Raw genomic sequence first — 17,274 nt, forward strand, 5'->3', positions numbered from 1 at the left:
CGCTAAATTCAATCAGTTCAGTTCAGTTCAGTTTAATTTTGAAATCAAAAACTTTTGCACCAGGTAATTTTTAAACGCCACATGATAAATTTAAGTTAACATTGACAAGATCACATTTAGGTGTTTGAGATCCCAGAAGATCATTATTGGCCTTGAATTTATCGAAAAGTGACACTTTTATAGACGTTCTTTAATTTTTTTAATACTGGCGGGTCACTCTTCACGACTTTTTATCACAAAATATTTGGTATTTTCATTCAACGAAGAGATGAAATGCTGTTTTGAACATATTGCTGTAATGTTTGTTCCCTAAACAACATCGCAATTGGCTGGAAGACATGGAGTTAAGGCTACTGACATGTTTTATCAATTGTATTCTGTTGCAACATGCTACGAAATGGTATATTAGGCCTTTTGCAACATGCTACGAAATGGTATATTAGGCCTTTTGCAGAACGAAAAACGTGCGACCAAAACTTTTGAGAAATATTTTAATACGAGTCAGAAAAATTAACAGTTTGGGCAACCAAGCAAAAAGTAAGTATTTCCAAGTTCGCCTCCTAAAATCGTACAGGTTTGTGCAAAGTGAAACCTTTTTTGTTGCAAATATATATCAGGTTCTCCTATCGACATAGCTCAGTTTTCATGTTTTTGCAGTGTTGGATAGGGCTTGAAAATAAGAAGAATCAAAGGATGTATTTGCATTTTTAATTTTCATTACTTTAACTTGATAAATTTACCATGATTTCCCACCCAAACGGTGGTGCAATACTTTTGCTCACCTAGTGTAGTTAAATTCTTTTGTGTGGATAACACAGCAGTGCACACAGACTGTGCTTAGGGTTTCCGGACTCATGCCCCCCTTCCAGGGAAAGTTTTGATTTTCGATGTGTCTCTTTGGCTCTGCTGGCCTTTAGAGACTTGCTCATGTGTGAGTCAGTAGATTTTGTCTCATTGCTTCATTTCTCATGAAACGACCGATTTGTCTCGACGACGATTATTTCAGATTGTAAATATTGAATTGTAATTAGGGTAATTTCTTTTTTATAATAATTTCTATCTAGAAATTATCTATCGTCTCATCCACAGTTTAGATATGCCCTTGCAGTAGTACGAATGCCTTACGGATTTAACATAAAATAGACTTTGGGAAAGTCTACTAAATACCTAATTTACACGAAAATAGCGCGGTACACCAAATTTGAATTCAAGTAATTCAGCAACATATTTACAATTTATTGAATATAAGTTAACCAAAGATATATCTACAAAAGATGCAAAGGTTGATCCATGCAATATGATTTATCTAATACAATTTTGCTTCTGGTGCAAGCTACTTTTTTGAGGCTTTCAACAGGAATTCATTAGGTTTTTGGAAGAAATTGGTAAATATACATGGAAAATGTCTAAAAAATGTTTTTCTGATCATACTGCGGAACAAATTAATGCGATCGCAAATGAGTGCGAATTATGAGATTGGATTTCAAAATGTGTGGTAGGCCTAATGAGCGCGAGTCAATGAAATTCAAATATTCAATTGGTATTTAATCAACGCGAATTTTTAATGTCAGCAAAACCTTTTTATTAAAATAACTTCAAATTCAGTACGGAGAAAACAAGAAAAGTAAATAAAAACTTCAAGTCAAGGTGGATTAGTGATTCAAATTAAGGAATCAGTCACGTTGGAAGAGCCTGAAAAATTGGTTGAGTATCCCCTGACCGGAGAGTATGTTGATGATTTGAAGAGTACTAGGAATTTGAGGAAGTTTAAATTGATTACGGAGATGTGAAAGTTCGGGCAGAAAAAGTTGATAATGAGGACATTCAAATGTTATTAAAAGTTTTTTTAGTTTCCCTTGTACCTTGATAAAAACATGATCAATAGAAAGGAAGAGAAAATGTTTTATATTTAATAGAACTTATGAAAAGAACACATTCCGGCCCTTCCGTTTTGGAAGATTTCTACTTTTCTCATGTAATTGCAAAATCTGGCTATTTTCAGTAGTTTTGAAACGTTTATTTAACGCTAGACATTTCATAACGGATGAGAAATTTATGCAGACATGAAATTAACGGGGTTTCAATTAACGCGAGATTTTTCAATTCGTGTTAATATACCGTGCTGTTTTCATGCAATAAAGGAATCCCAAGGGACACTTTTCCAGAAGGTGATTGGGGTACGCTGAGAAGCTTTTTACACTCTGACCGTTTTCCATAAAAAATATGCTTAAAGCATACCCTGTCACAAAAAAGAAAAGCAAAATTTATGGCACAATTATGCCGAAATATACCTGAGAAGAAATAGAATCTGTACTGTACCTAACGCGCGTTGTTTGTGGGATAAGATAATTGAAAGAATTTCTATCTTCTGCTTCCGCTTCTGAATACCAAATCCCAAACAATATCCCTAACTTTGCTACCCTGTCCAAGAGTTTTGATCGGTTCTTGATACCCTGTCCCATAACTTTTATTGGAAAAGTACACCCTGTTCCGCGGCATATCCCGTCAGGTCACGTAAGGGAGAGTCCCCCGGACTCTCAAAGTAGGCTAACTAACAAGAAGTAGACCCCATATATCTGTGATATAATATGGCGTCTACTTTAAAAACTTAAGTCAACGGGAAATGAAAGAAACTTTGGATGCACACAACGTGTTGTGAAATATGTTACACGTCATTATGAAGATGGGATTTTAGTTTATTTCTAAGTTAAAATTTAGAGGGAAGATTTTTAATTCCCACTGGTAGTTCTCTCCAAAGCTTTACCTCCAAATAACGAATGGAATCTAGACCATATTTAGTGGTACGTCTGTTAGCCAAAAGCAAATCATCACGTCTTGATTGCTTAGTTTCATTTGAATGGACGACTTAAACAGGAAATAGTTATAAAATCAGGTCGTTGTTAACATTTCTGGTTGTACTATAGAGAAGAGTAAAAATTATAAGCTTGAAAGTGTCACCTACATTAGAAGACTTGCAAGTGGGAAGATGGGAGAGTATGAGAAAAGTAAGTTTGATTTGATATTGCTCTGAGAGCTCCCTTTTGTAATTTAAATATTGGCACTATGTATGTCAAGTATCTGCCCGCATACAGTTTTACTATACTTCAGAAAGTATATGAGCAGAGAATTGCAAATTGCACATTAAGGAAACAGTATGAAAAATTTTCTTATCTTAAAATGATTCCACAAGTTCCAGCTAATTTTTTGACAATACGGATAATCCACGCTCTATCTCATTTACATAATCTATCTCATTAGAAGTCATAAAAGAATAATCTTTTGTGCATCAATCTTTCATATAATGTACTGAGTAGCAACAGCGGATTAACAAGTCTGTGATCTCTGGGTATCCCTTTCTGAACAGAGGAAATACTTTCCTTTTTTTGAAGAATAACTGATTCACAAGGCCAGAATATGAGACATGATTTGTGAATTTGCAGTCATGTAATTAGTATACTACCAATTAGTGTAGACGAGTAAAATACCGAGAGACCTAATAGATGTATACGAATCAAGATATTATAGAGGCTGTAGGTGTAGACGAATCAAAATACTGAGGGACCTAATAGATGTATACGAGTTAAAATATTACAGGGGCTAATAGATGTTGACGAATCTCAAAGTACTGAAGGGACAAATAGGTGTAGACGAATCGAAATACTAAAGGGGAAATAGATGTAGAGAAATTAATGTTAGTAAAATTAGATGGCGCATTTCCATTTTTAATTTAGTCTTATTTACATAATTGAAATTTCAATTTTTATATGACATTATCGATTTTATTCCGGACCCTATTTTCATGTTTTGTGCACGTTTTGTGGCAAAATAACTTTTGGTAATAACGGGTTCTGCTCCCTTAAACTTCGTTAGTTTCTCCATTCCTGAATTTTTTCACAATGGAATATATTATTTTCTCCATCAGCTTTAGAATTTAACTATAGATCCAGAGTTTTTTTGTCTTTAATTTTTTTTCTTTTATTGAACATTATTGATTGGCTCATGTAGGTCAATAAGGGAAGTGACATCTGTAAGAAATTAATTTATTAATGTAAATCAAGCAAAACTTTGAAATGACATCGATGACAGCCTTCTTAAGCTCAGCAATCAGTCTAAAAACTGATGTCCTTCATACACGCTCAGTATTTGACTGAAAGCATTTGGATTCGATCCACAACTGGGTATATATATATATATCTTAGCATTCCAGATTGCGTTGTCTCTTAGCATATATCTTAGCATAGAGTTTTCGATCTATTTTCTGACGTTTAAACTCTGAAGGGTGTCAGGCGAAAAGTTTTAGTTTACTCAAATGTTTGCTTTTTTCAAAGCCATTTTCAAGTTTTGTACCACCAAAAGGTAACTAACAACCGTATTTTTTCTGCATGTGTTGTCAAGAAAAGGCGAAGATACCGAAAAGCGGACAAATATCTTTTATAAATTATTCGCCCTCTGAAATCTACTCTTAGGTTAGATTATACATTCCATAATAATTTGTCCTATCTCCACGAATCTAAAACTTTTACTTTGTTGTTAACATGCACCTGCGTTAAGGCATCATAGCGGCGCCAGCTTAAAACAGGAGAGTCTGCACCAACGAACAGAAAACCCATCAGTTGAGAACTGACAAAGTTGAACATGTTAACTTCTTCAGTCACATACTGACGGTCAATAATGAATCAATCTTTGAAAAACAGACAATCAGTTTTTGACACAAATCTGTCAGTAAAAAACTGGTCGTGTTTTTCAAACTTAATATTTATTAACCTTCTAGAATTGAACAGTATTTGAGCTACAGTGTTAAGTCCGCTTTCAACTACTTTCCTGGAAACAGAGACTTGAAATCCAAGGGTACAAGTCAAATGACGAAGGGTACAAGTCTTACATCATTTTTGCGAAATGCTTTCGATTTTAACATTATATAAAATTACGTCATTAGTTCAAAATATCACAATATTGGTAACATTTTGAAGTCTTCTAGCTCATCTTCCTACTATCAAGCCATGGAATGAAATTGAAAGCACCACATGCATTCGCTGTCTAGGAATACATGTAAATAACTGCATCTTTGGCTTAAGTTCTTAACAGTTTCGAGCAAAATCGGAACCAACAAATATTGCTATCCAAATAACATGGTCAAGATGTCGCCACCAGAAAGTGGCATCTAGAGCCTGGTCAAGTTTTGTAAACTTTTCCTCACTTTTGTAGAACAACAAATTCAGAAGACTGAAGGAAATACCAGTATAAAGTTCATATGCAAATACAACAATACTTCCAGCGTACTCAAGGATCACTGTGTGGGCAATTACTAAAAATGGAAGACAAAGAAAATGTAAACAGGTATGCATCCGAAGGGATGAACTGTTTCGGAAAAGATCCAATAGAGGGGAGAATTAAAAAGAGGTTCGGACTCAATACGATAGCCCACATCAGCGTACTGAGTACAGTGGCGAAAAACTGACATTGTTAGCGGAGCCTCGAGAAGAGAATATGTCTGCTGTGGGGAGGAGAAATGTGGAGAAAAAAATCCTATTGTTCTAGAGGAGGCAGCCAAGGAGTGTGACGTGAGAGATTTGGAAGAATATGAATGAAACTGTCTTGTTTGAAAAAACAGCAAACGGGTTTATGGAAGCAGCTTGATAAAAGCCGAGCAAATTGAAAATATCAACAAATTACAGGCATCATTTTCCACAAAAAGCTATTTTTAAACCTTCATGACATAGGTAATTGACAAAGCAACAGTAAATGTATAAATATTTCTGTTGCTTGCATTTGTGAAATTCTTTTACAACAAGCTATATCTATCAATCGGTTAATTCAATTTTCGGCAATAACTGGGCACGGCTTCTCGATCTTTAAGGGCATAAATTAATGTTTATAAATGTAATTAATACGATTAGCACTGGATGAATTTGCCGCATCCATTCTGTGGATGGTTGCCAGGATTATGCAAAGAAAAACGACAACTTCGGTTCAGCATTATCGATTTGCGTTTTCAGCGATTATATACATACTCAAAAACAATCCAGAGAAGTACCATTGGCTAGAAAACAGATACTTTCTGCAAGAAATCATAATTCTGTGTCGATGATATGGATTCGAAAAACTTGCCTTGTAAATTCAGGGTTAAAATGGTTCATCAATCTTTCAAGGTGAAAAGCAGTTGTAAGGTATCCCTCCACTGAATCCAATTTACAGACGTCTTTACAGCTCTGATCCTGAGTCTAAGCGATGCACAGCGTAAACTTTGCTGGTTATACCATCCCCAGGTCAGTAGTTTGCGCCTGCTAAAACCGAAAGAAAGGACTCGTATCAATTACATGCATTGCTTATTCATTTTCTTGCAATGCTTAAATTATATGCATTGCTGGATTAAAAAGTACCCTTTGCAAATGGTAAAAAAGCTGTAACTATATTTGATAACATGAGAACAGTTTTCTAGCCCCAGCGACACTTTGCAACACCCTGCAGCACTCATTGGTGAGGTGTGGTCTGAAATTTTCCTTGTAATTGCGTATCCAACTGCGGTTCTGCGCAAATTTCATGTTGGGTCATATAATATACAAGGGACTAATCAAGATATACATATGGCAGTTCATTATATTATGATGTGGCAGTGTCAGTGACAATATGCAGCTTTCCAAGAAGGCGACATACTTTTCGACAATGTTGCAACATTGATTGACAAAACTGATAAAAGCAAATAACAGTGCGAAGAGGAGAACATAAGCAAAAATAACTACCTCCGCCGCTGTTTTCAATTCTTGCGCCTTGGTCGTTTGGGTTTCGTTTCCAAAAGACTCATGAGCAAGAAAGTCTTCCCATTCTTTAATTCTTTTATCTCTTTCTTCATCTGTTTCTTTCACCTGATAATCAGTAGCACCATCATAGGTTTCTGCGGTGATTTTGTGCCCTCCAAACCATCGATCGTTTAAAGCCTAGATAGGAACGTTAAAAACTTCATTCCCTCTCAACGATTAGAGCATACACAAATGTATGCAGTGCTATTCAAAGTAGGCGATGCTACTTAAATGTACGCAATGGTATTCAAGTCTAGGCAACGATATTTAAATGTTGCGATGATATTGAACTGTTTGTGATGATATTCAAATATATGCAACGATATTCAAATGCATGCAAAGATATTCAAATACATTTAATGATGTTAGAATGTTATAGAATTCAAAAGTAGACAATAGCGGTTTTCAGTAATGGTGGTTACATTGGACACAACTTCAAAATTTTGCAATTTAACGAGAAAGGGCACCTTTCAAAATCATTATCTTAGTTCTTGAAGTGAAAAAGTGACCAAGATACACATTTTTCATAAAAGACACCGGCTCGAAGCCAAGACCCACAATGTTTAGCATTTTTTTAAATTTCTATTGCGTTGTTTGGCCAGTTTATTTTTATTGGGCGGCTATATGACACTAAAACAACAATAACTTAAGTTGATTTATTATGTCAATGACTGCATCACTTACCTTTTTAAATAGCATTTCAATATGGAGAGGACATTTTTAGAAAATTGCTTAGCATTTTGGCAAACTCCGCTTGTTATTGCTTATGATAGATGCTTATTATGAAGTTGTTTCATCTTTACCTCAATCTCTATATATTTGTACATATGTTTGTTCTTAAAACAATAGAAGTTATATTTATAAAATCTAACATGTAGGATTCAATCAGCAAATCTTTGATAAACCAAGCAAAGAGTTTCTATAATTTGAAAAGAAGTACGCACGAGTCTTAAAGATTCGACAGTCTCTTTAAGCAATATCACCAAGAACCGCACCGCAAAGCAGTGCTGAGGTTTTGGCGGACTGTATGCCATCCCACAAAGTTGCAGTAATAGTGTAAAGTAAAGAAAGCCACTGACACCTCAAACAGTCGGCTGTAGACCGGTTTTGCCCCATATCAGGGCTCATCAGTACAGCTAGACTTAATGAGGACCTAAAGCCGCCCTAGCAATGCTTTGCGGTGCGGTTCTTGGTGATATTGCTTTAAAGGGACTGTTGAGTATCTAAGACGCTTGCGTACTTTTTTTCACACTTTACTACTTCCTACATGCATTGCCACTGACAGCCTAATTGCTGGCCCTAGGTCAGCATTGGGTCCTCATTCAGTCAAGCTGTGCTGATGAGCCCTGACATGGGGCGAAACCAGTCTACAGTCGACTGTTTGAGGTGTCAGTGGTTTTCTTTACATCACAGTTTCTATAATGGTTATTCCCCTATTTGAGGAGACTTTCCTTCCTTTTACGTAAAACTGATTTCCCAAGCAAGGCATGTTCCACAGTGGTTAACACCAGTGGAGAGCATGGTGTTTTCTGACAGTTGTGTCCTGCCGTTGCTATCGATGTAATTTTCATGGCCATTTGTAACGAGAAGTTCAAATGTTCAGCCAATTCGCATATGCATCAAAAATAACGAATAAATCAAAATTCCAAAGTTTTCGGCAGTACAAATTTTGAAAACATTTTACAGCAAGAATTTTCGTCTGAAACTCTTCAGAGTATAGAATAAGGGCAAAAAAGATCAAGAAAGAAAATATATACCAAGTTGCGGTTCGAGAAAGGCCAATCATAACATGCAAAAAACCTAAAGAGTTACCTCAATACACGCATCGGCCATTTCGGGCTCTTGGAAGAGGACAGAACAAACTCCGTCTGGATGCCTCTGAAAATAATTGAGGATGTTTACAAGAGTGACAAGGATGTTTAATGTATCAATAAGTAGGTAATATGTCCTTCCTGATATTTCAAAATTAAACCAAACATAAATTAGTAGTAAATGTAAATTAGTGAAAAAATTAACAGTAAAATGTTGAATGGGGTATCAAATCAGTCTCATTGGCTGAAGATTGGTATAATCAGTAAAACTAAATATAGAATATTACCCCAACTAGAGAGTTAATCTTCAACACAAAACTATTCCGAAAAGTGCCAACCTCAGAGCAATGATTAAACGATACCTTTAAACATTTAGACCCCGTTTACACTGTGCCGGATAACTGCAGTCACGTGACCTAAATTGTGCACAGAACGCCCAAAATGAACTCATCTCTGGGCAATAAAATAACAACTAAATTCCAGCCAACGTAAAAAGACTTTTAATTCTCTCTTCAGAATCATCTGCTTCTCTTTCAGACATAGTCCGAAGATATTGTCGAAACAAATTAGGCAAAGTTTGTCTAGATAATTCGTTCTCTGAAACAAAATGACGCTGAAATAGCAAAGAAAGTGGGGAAAGCTGACAAGGATGTCAGTTTTACGTGGATTGATGAAGATGCTGCATATTTAACAAGAGTATTGCAGCCAAGATGGCAAAAGGTCTAGATTGGGAGACAGTGAAAACTAAATACGAAGAAATAGCCAATCGCTTTCGAGCAAGATACGATGTGGATAGAATTTATCCGTATAAAACCGTTTACACTGTACCACATAGCTATCCGAACTAATTTAATCAACTTTCCTAGGTTAACTAATTTTGTTCGGATAGCCGCTCTCAAATTCGCGTGGAAAGCGTGGGTTTAGTGTAAACGCGAGGCCAATCTGAACTAATTTTGATGCGGATAAAATTTATCCGGCACAGTGTAAACGGGTCTTAGAGCAAACATTCATGAAAGTGTTGGGCCAAACAAAAGGAGACATGAAGCAATCAATGATTGTAATGTTTTTTTCATGTTTCAAAACAGGCTCCTTATTTTAGGTCTACAAGCCAAGAGAAAAGCAGTTAAGGACAAACGAGGTGCTTATTCATTAGCAAGAAGACATCTTATAACGTCATCAGCCTGGCTTACGTCAAAAATCAACACTTTCTTAACAGTGCCAAACTTTTCACACTCCGAGGATATTTCTTCACGCAAGTCAATAATAAGTTGTGGCTCTTTCTGGAAAAACAAATAGTTGTAAGAATGTATAAGAATTAATATATGAAGTACCAAAAGGGTGCTAAAAATTAAATATGGTAGTAATTAAAGCATGAAAATGAAAAGTAGCTTTATGAAAGTTACTTCATCTTAAAATCTGACATTAACATCTCAAACAAACAAAAAGCATGCAGAAAAAAAAATCTAAATCGTTAATATGAAAATCAACGACTTGGAGAATGACATTTTTGCAGAAAAACAATGGTGTACGAGCCATTTATCGTGAATCAAAATGCGATTGAAGATTATCGTACGCACAACAGACGTGATAAAGGAATTCGTGAAAAGTTGTGAAGTGGAGACAATTGTCATACCTCGAATTCCTTGTCGTTAAACATATGTTTCAGGATAACAATTCGATCAAATTTGCTTCGCTTTGAGTCTCTGTCAACCCAGTCAAGCAATCTATTGGCAAAGAAGTAGCTTTGAATAGTTTGCAACCGTAAAAAGTTTTCTTAAGGTAAAAGATTAGGAGAATTGACGTTGAATCGCTGTCTAGAAAGCTGTGACGTTGAATCGCTGTCTAAAAAGCTGTAAAAGGAACAAAAAATATCGTAAGAAATCTTGAATGCAAAACTTGGGGTACCTTTTAATTTTGAAAATGAATCAACCAGCGCTTGATCAAAGTGCAATGGATTAAAAAGTTTGACAAATTAAGGTCCAATTCCATGTTCGGTTTCTTTTCCAAATAATATCAAACATTTACCTGAGAGATTCAAAAATGAAAACTCCATAGCAATTAAAAGAAGCTACTAACTTTTCTTGTCCAGCTTGTTTCTTTTTCTTTTTTTTCTTTTTTTTTGGTTTTAAAGACGGGTCAAATTTTCCCTTCTGCTGAAATACTGCCTAAAATGTGTTGTAAATTATAAAAAGTTATTCAGATTATAGGGCAAGTAGATATAAAACGTAGTTAAACTCCTATTTTCCCTTTTTGTGTTGCCTTCGAATAGGAACTCTTCGTTATACAGGTGAAACATTTCGATTAACTAAAGCTAATTAGATTTCACCAAATGTTTTCTAATTTGTTGTCAATGTATGACAGATAAGAATGTCTTCTTGATAGCACCTCAAGGATGTGGACGAGAAACTCCCACTGACCAAATGTAAAAAGGCAACCAACATCCTTCAAAATTTTGAAGATAATATTCAGATACTGATAACATCTGAGATATAAGACTTCGGCATTAATCATGTAATTTTATTCGGGGCCTTCAGCAGGAAATTTTAATAGAGAAAACTGTAAAGCTTATCAGCTTCATAATTGCACTGGCCAATTAAGTTCGACTGCAAAAACTAGAAACTTTTCTCGCTATTTGCAAACATAGCAAAGTAGTAATGCCATTCCACAGGCAAATAGGTATGACAGTATCATCAGAATCCGTAACAAACAATTTTTTTTCGTACCTGCTCCACGTGTATCGTATGACCTTTGAATTCTGATTCATCTAAAAGTTGCAAAGCCAAAGGAACAGATTCGGCCTACGTTAAATATAAAAACGTCACAATTGCAAGTCTGAAAATACCAGTTTAAAGTGAATGAATAAAGTTAAAAGAGGAGATCCCCAAGCGTTACCTGTTTGCCAAAAAGAAGATCATCGTCCAATCAAAATGCGATAATCATCAAATCAAAATGCGACAATCCTCCAATCAAAATGCGATAATCATTAAATGAAAACGCGATAATCATCAAATCAAAATGCGATAATCATCAAATCAAAATGTGATAATCATCAAATCAAAATGCGTTAATGCAAACAGACTTTTTCGTCAGTTATCGCCATCGCTTGTGTGGTGGGTCATGCTTGAAATGCAGCGAACTAAAGGTTATTTGCAGAACCAGCCTTTCAACTCAGTTCACTTGAAAAAGCACTTCAAGGTTCTTATGAGAAGGTAGGGATAAGGTGGCAAATAAAGCTAGAACCTTTGGAACAAACTGGATGTCAAAAAAAATTAATGATGCTTCAAAGTGTTGGAGGACAGAACTATCGATAAAGTTATTGTTCGCAATGTTCGTTTTCTCCCAATGTAAAAACCAGTAAATCATACGGAATTTCAGCGACCACTGGTTATCAGAAAGATATAGATATTAAGTCAATAATTAAATAAATATTTATAAAATTATGGTGTAGATCAATTAGGAAAATTCACTTACAAAAGTATTTTAAAAAATGGTACGATTTAAAAAAAAGGCAACATAATTATATAACAGGAACATCATAACATCCAATTTCTTTTAACTCATGTTTTCATTGACCGTAAATTAACGCGGGCCGGACAGGAACGTCCTAAGGGTCGAAGGATGCCCAGGTCTGATTGAGAAGAATGAAATAAGTTTACCCGCAAATAGCAGCATCTTCCGTCGCCTTTGTTTTTTCCTTGGTTATCTTTATAAAGTTTTATTTTTAAATTACCTGCAAAAAGTAAAAAAGAGGTAAAGTAAAAAATATAATAATAAAATATAGAGTTGACAAAATATGAAATGTAGATTCTCAACAAAAAAGGAATCTTATTAATCAAGAGAGCGGGCTTCTAAACATTATGCTTAAAGGTACTTATCATTAGATAGCGGGAAGATCTTAAAACACAGTTTATAGTCCGCCACCTTTCATGTTACTTTAAATTGATTGCACTTTCACAGGCCTGGAAAACTGGTGGAAACGCTCTTTTCGTTACGTGGCATTTTCGCAAAGTCAACATGTTGGTACCGATTGAGTGGTTCCGTTAAATAAATGATGAATAATAAATACATTTTTGACATTTTCAATGTTATTTTTGCGTTATGCGTTTCGATCTTGCAGAAATATTCCAACTTTCAATCAACTTCAATAGGGACAAAGAAGACACCGACTTCAAGAATAGAACAATGGACAAATCAAATGAATCATACTTATAAAGGTTAAACTTGTTTAGCAACAACGTGCTCTTATCAATAAAGGACCAGTCTAAGATATACATAAATTTCAGAGAAAATAGTAATATGCATAAGGAAGCTAAAATATTAAAAGTCATAGTTAGAATTTTTACAAAAAAGTCTTGAATCCTAAAATTAAAGTTTCAGTCTCCATTTCATCAGTCAATTCATTGAAGATCTTTGCTTATATCTTTGAAGATTTTATCTGTCAGTTCATTGAAGTTCATCTGTCAATTCATTGAAAGGAAAAAGTTTTTAGGCAAACCATTATTCGTTGTTTTGGCACGAGTTTTGGCGCATCTAGAATTTTGGTGCATGACCGGTGCGGACGCTTCAAATGACAAACCATGAGATGATACATATATTAAATAGATGCTGCTGACACTTTAGAGAAAATAGAGAGCAGACAGCTAGCAAATGTGATTCAAAGGAGCAGGTAAAACGTATATATCTTACCTGTATCTTGATCTTCCATTATTATACCACATTTCCCCATCAGTTCTGAAAACTCTTGTTCAGTTATGTCGACTGGAAGTCCTAAAAGGTAGCAAATGCATGGTTTTTTATAATTTTCACTTAGGTTTGAGGGCCGCGTACACGACTGATATCAATGCTTGTTGCTAGGCAAGGGTTATCTAAAAATCGCCAGGAATTGGCAGAGGGGGAGGGCTATTATCAAAAGTTGACATCAATTTCTGCGTAAAAATGAAGGCCTGATATCTATATTTGCAAATAGCTCCTAATTCAGAAAGCAAAAGTATATAATGAAAGATTTTTGAAATTATGTAATTGCACCAATTTCCCTGTAAGCAAAAGATACATATGGTTCCTTATTGAATTTAAGCAAATGGTCAATAAAATACGAACAACCTTGGATATATGATGCGGAGCGTGTCATAACGGTTTAGTACCACTGGGGTATGTCGTCCAGGAATGCATTTTCCTAAGTCCATAAAGGGCAAATCAAGAAGCTAGCGATAATTTGGAATTATTATTTAATGTCTCCAAATTTAATGTCTGCCAGCTGAGAATTTGACGATTTTCAAACGACTTATAAAAAGCTGGAAAAGACGTATGTGTCAATGTAACGTTTCTGGACATGATCATGGTTTAAGTGTCTTTACAGTGGACGAAGAAAATCTAGTAAATCGTATTGCTCGCTCAAATGAAGCATCCGTAAATACGAGCAAATAATAGATTAATTTTGGGTAAAAATAAATTTTTTAAATTTAACTATCTAGGTAACAGCACAGGGATCAACAAATGTCCAAGTTTTTTTGCACGTTATTTTTTCCTTGAAACTCACATATCGCACAGTTCTCTCTTGTTAAACCTGTTATTCGCGACTTTCGATTTTTGTTCTGTCAATTCAATGTGTAGGAAAACTTCATCGTATATCATTTTCATCTTTAGAGAATCGCTTAAGACACCACTTTGTTCATAATTATAAAGGCAAGCTAAGTAGATTCATAAATGCCATAACTGATTATCGCATTGAGCATTTCTGGAGAAAACGACGCTATTTCTTCAAACAGCATCAGTGGCATTTAGGCCCAGTCTCAAGCAACAATCTAACGTACTTAATGTTTTCTAACTCCTCAGTCTGTATTGTTTTTGCTTCCAGTCAGCAATAATTTAGAATTCATGGAGTTAAAAAGCAATTCATTGAAATACGATTATATATCAATCTTTTCACCTGACATAAGGCAATGAACAATGGGTGTCAATTTAAAGGGGGATGGTATTTATCTTGCCAAAAGATTACAAGGATTGATAAAAGGAGGACGGGGCTTAAAATCTTCTAAAAGTGGTCGACGTTAATTGGGAGTTTCATGGATAGTTTTTACTGTAAATTACGCGCAAATAATAATGTCAATATCCTCGATGGTTCTTAATGCTTAGAAATAGAATTCTGGCAAAAACCAAAACTCGTACTTAAATCTTTACGTTAAATAGTAGGATCTAAGGCATCAAACCGAACAACAAATAAATGAGAAAAATCAATTTAATCTTACCAGAGACATAAACATTGGGGTTCTTATCCGGGTCAATTTCAAACCATGCTACGAAAAACATTTTGATAAACTTTATTATAGGAACAATGGGATTTATTAAGGTAGAAAGCTGACATTTCTTTAAGTTGCAGTTGCGTATGTTCATCTTTAATACAAGTAACTACAAGTTGCAGTGACTACAAGCGAAATTAAAGATGTTTGATAAATAAAAGAAATGCACTTGCTTAACCAAAAAAAAATTGAATTGAGATTGAAGGATTGAGATTGAAGGATATTTAAGCAATATGCTAAGCCGAGGTACAGTCAATCAAGTTTTCAAAAATCTTACTATCTTCCACGATGTAATTGGAAAACGTTTTTGATATATTAAGTACGGGCAGCATTATAACAATTGCTATGTGCTGGTATGACACAAATTTTCAAAACATTTTCAGCTTAAAAACTTTGATAATAAATTAGATTGATGCTATTAAAGGAACAGGCACATTTCAAAATACCTTAATGCACGAAAATAATGCGGTACATTAATTAACACGAATTGAAAAATCTCGCGTTAATTAAAACCCCTTTAATTTCATGTCCGCGTAAATTTCTCATCCTTTATGAAATGTCTAGCGTTAAATAAACGTCCGTAAATTTCATTCCACTTCAATTGTTTATGTTAAGTTTCAAAACTTCTGAAAAAAGCCAGATTTTACAATTAAATGCGGATCATAGAAATCTTCCAAAACGGAAGGGCCGGAATGGGTTCTTTTCATAAGTTCTATTAAATATAAAACATTTTCTCTTCCTTTCTATTGATCATGTTTTAATCAAGGTACAAGGGAAACTAAAAAAACTTTTCATAACATTCGAATATCCTCATTATCAACTTTTTCTGCCTAAACTTTCACATCTCCGTAATCTATTTAAACTTCCTCAATCCCTAGTACTCTTCAAATCATCAAGATACTCTCCCGTCAGGGGATACTCAACCAATTTTTCAGGCTCTTCCCACGTGGCTGATTCCTTAATTTGAATCACTAATTCACCTTGACTTGAAGTTTTTATTTACTTTTCTTGTTTTCCCCGTACTGAATTTGAAATTATTCTAATAAAAAGGTTTTGCTGACATTAAAAATTCGCGTTAATTAACTACTATTTAAATATTTGAATTTTATTGATTCGCGCTAATTACCACACATTTTGAAATCCAATTTCAATATTTGCGTTTATTTGTGATCGCGTTAATTTGTTCAGCGTTATTTTATGTACCACATTATTTTCGTGTAATATGGTAATGTTATCTTCGTCTGTTTGATAAAGGCCCGTCTTGAAGCATCAAAGGACCTCAATATTAAACCACTGAATTTCAAATATCCACTTCAATTTGTGTCTTTTTCACCAAAGAAGGGAGCTTATTAAGAAAGACAAAGATAAGTTGAAGAAAGTAGAGATAATTGTTATTTTATACGAAAGATGTGTACTTTTCCTAATAGAAAACATTATATTGAATTCTCACCAGGTTCCATGGCTTTACGCTTTTGACCTGCTACCTTGTTTTCACTGATTGTCTGAAAGATAAGTAGTCATTGTTGTTCTCAGGTACTGTATTACTTCAACGAGAGGAAATTTAATTTAGAAAATTTATGATCAAGGGGATATACCAAAAGAAAAAATGTTATTAAGGTATAAATTTCAAAAATGTTTGAAATAACTTTCAAGATGCAAAGCTATTGGCCCTTATAGAGCAACAAGACATAAATTAATGTATGCACAAGTCACATAAGAGGAGCATGCATAAGATGAATCTTCACAAATTAGCTTGTCAAATCAATAAAATGATGAGGTCTTTTTCTTGTCAAAGAGCAGCATAGAAAGCAATAAATCTATAAAAGTTATATCTAGCAAATCTATTTATAAAACCTATCAAGAGACAACACACAGACACCCCATTCACAACCATGCAGTTGTAGGTGTGTGTAATAAATTTCATCATCATCCTAATCTGATTACATCACTACTTTTTCTAATAATTCAGTATCAAAGAACTTTCACATTCAATTTTCTTTTCTATCGATGTCCAATCCTTTCAATCAATGAACATCTCCACACTTTCAGGAACACATAAGAAAGATATTAATGAGTGTCGAAGAGCATTTCTTTATCTTATTGCTTACACTGTTTACCGAGGAAAAGTCAAGAGGATAAGTATATTGAGACAAATAGATGTGACCTGGGGATTTTCATAGCCTTGTGATTACACAGCTGAAAATGAAAAGGGATTTTGATTTTGATATGCTTATTCTTGCAAATTGTTTCTGAAAAAGTATGAATCTTCATAGAATATAAACAATATGTGCTTAAAACCTTGTCTGCAGAATCATTTGCCTCTTCTTGTTTCTTTGCTAGCTCTTCTGGTGGTAATGGCTCTCCAGTCTC

General features: G+C 34.7%; 1 protein-coding gene across 1 annotated transcript; it reads right to left on the reverse strand.

Moving 5' to 3' along the window:
- Window positions 1-5,964: 5,964 nt before the first annotated feature.
- On the reverse strand, window positions 5,965-17,274 carry LOC135685651 (17S U2 SnRNP complex component HTATSF1; the record flags this gene model as incomplete). The annotated part of the gene is given in 12 exon segments (XM_089112738.1): window positions 5,965-6,284; window positions 6,741-6,935; window positions 8,610-8,675; window positions 9,799-9,888; window positions 10,242-10,332; window positions 10,685-10,773; window positions 11,332-11,406; window positions 12,265-12,338; window positions 13,295-13,375; window positions 14,854-14,901; window positions 16,355-16,406; window positions 17,203-17,274. Coding segments are annotated over 12 exon segments (966 nt in total), but the record flags the coding sequence as incomplete, so codon positions are not given.

Source organism: Rhopilema esculentum, chromosome 15, assembly GCF_057945365.1.
Source record: "Rhopilema esculentum isolate cy_ngs chromosome 15, ASM5794536v1, whole genome shotgun sequence".
Taxonomy (NCBI): domain Eukaryota; kingdom Metazoa; phylum Cnidaria; class Scyphozoa; order Rhizostomeae; family Rhizostomatidae; genus Rhopilema; species Rhopilema esculentum.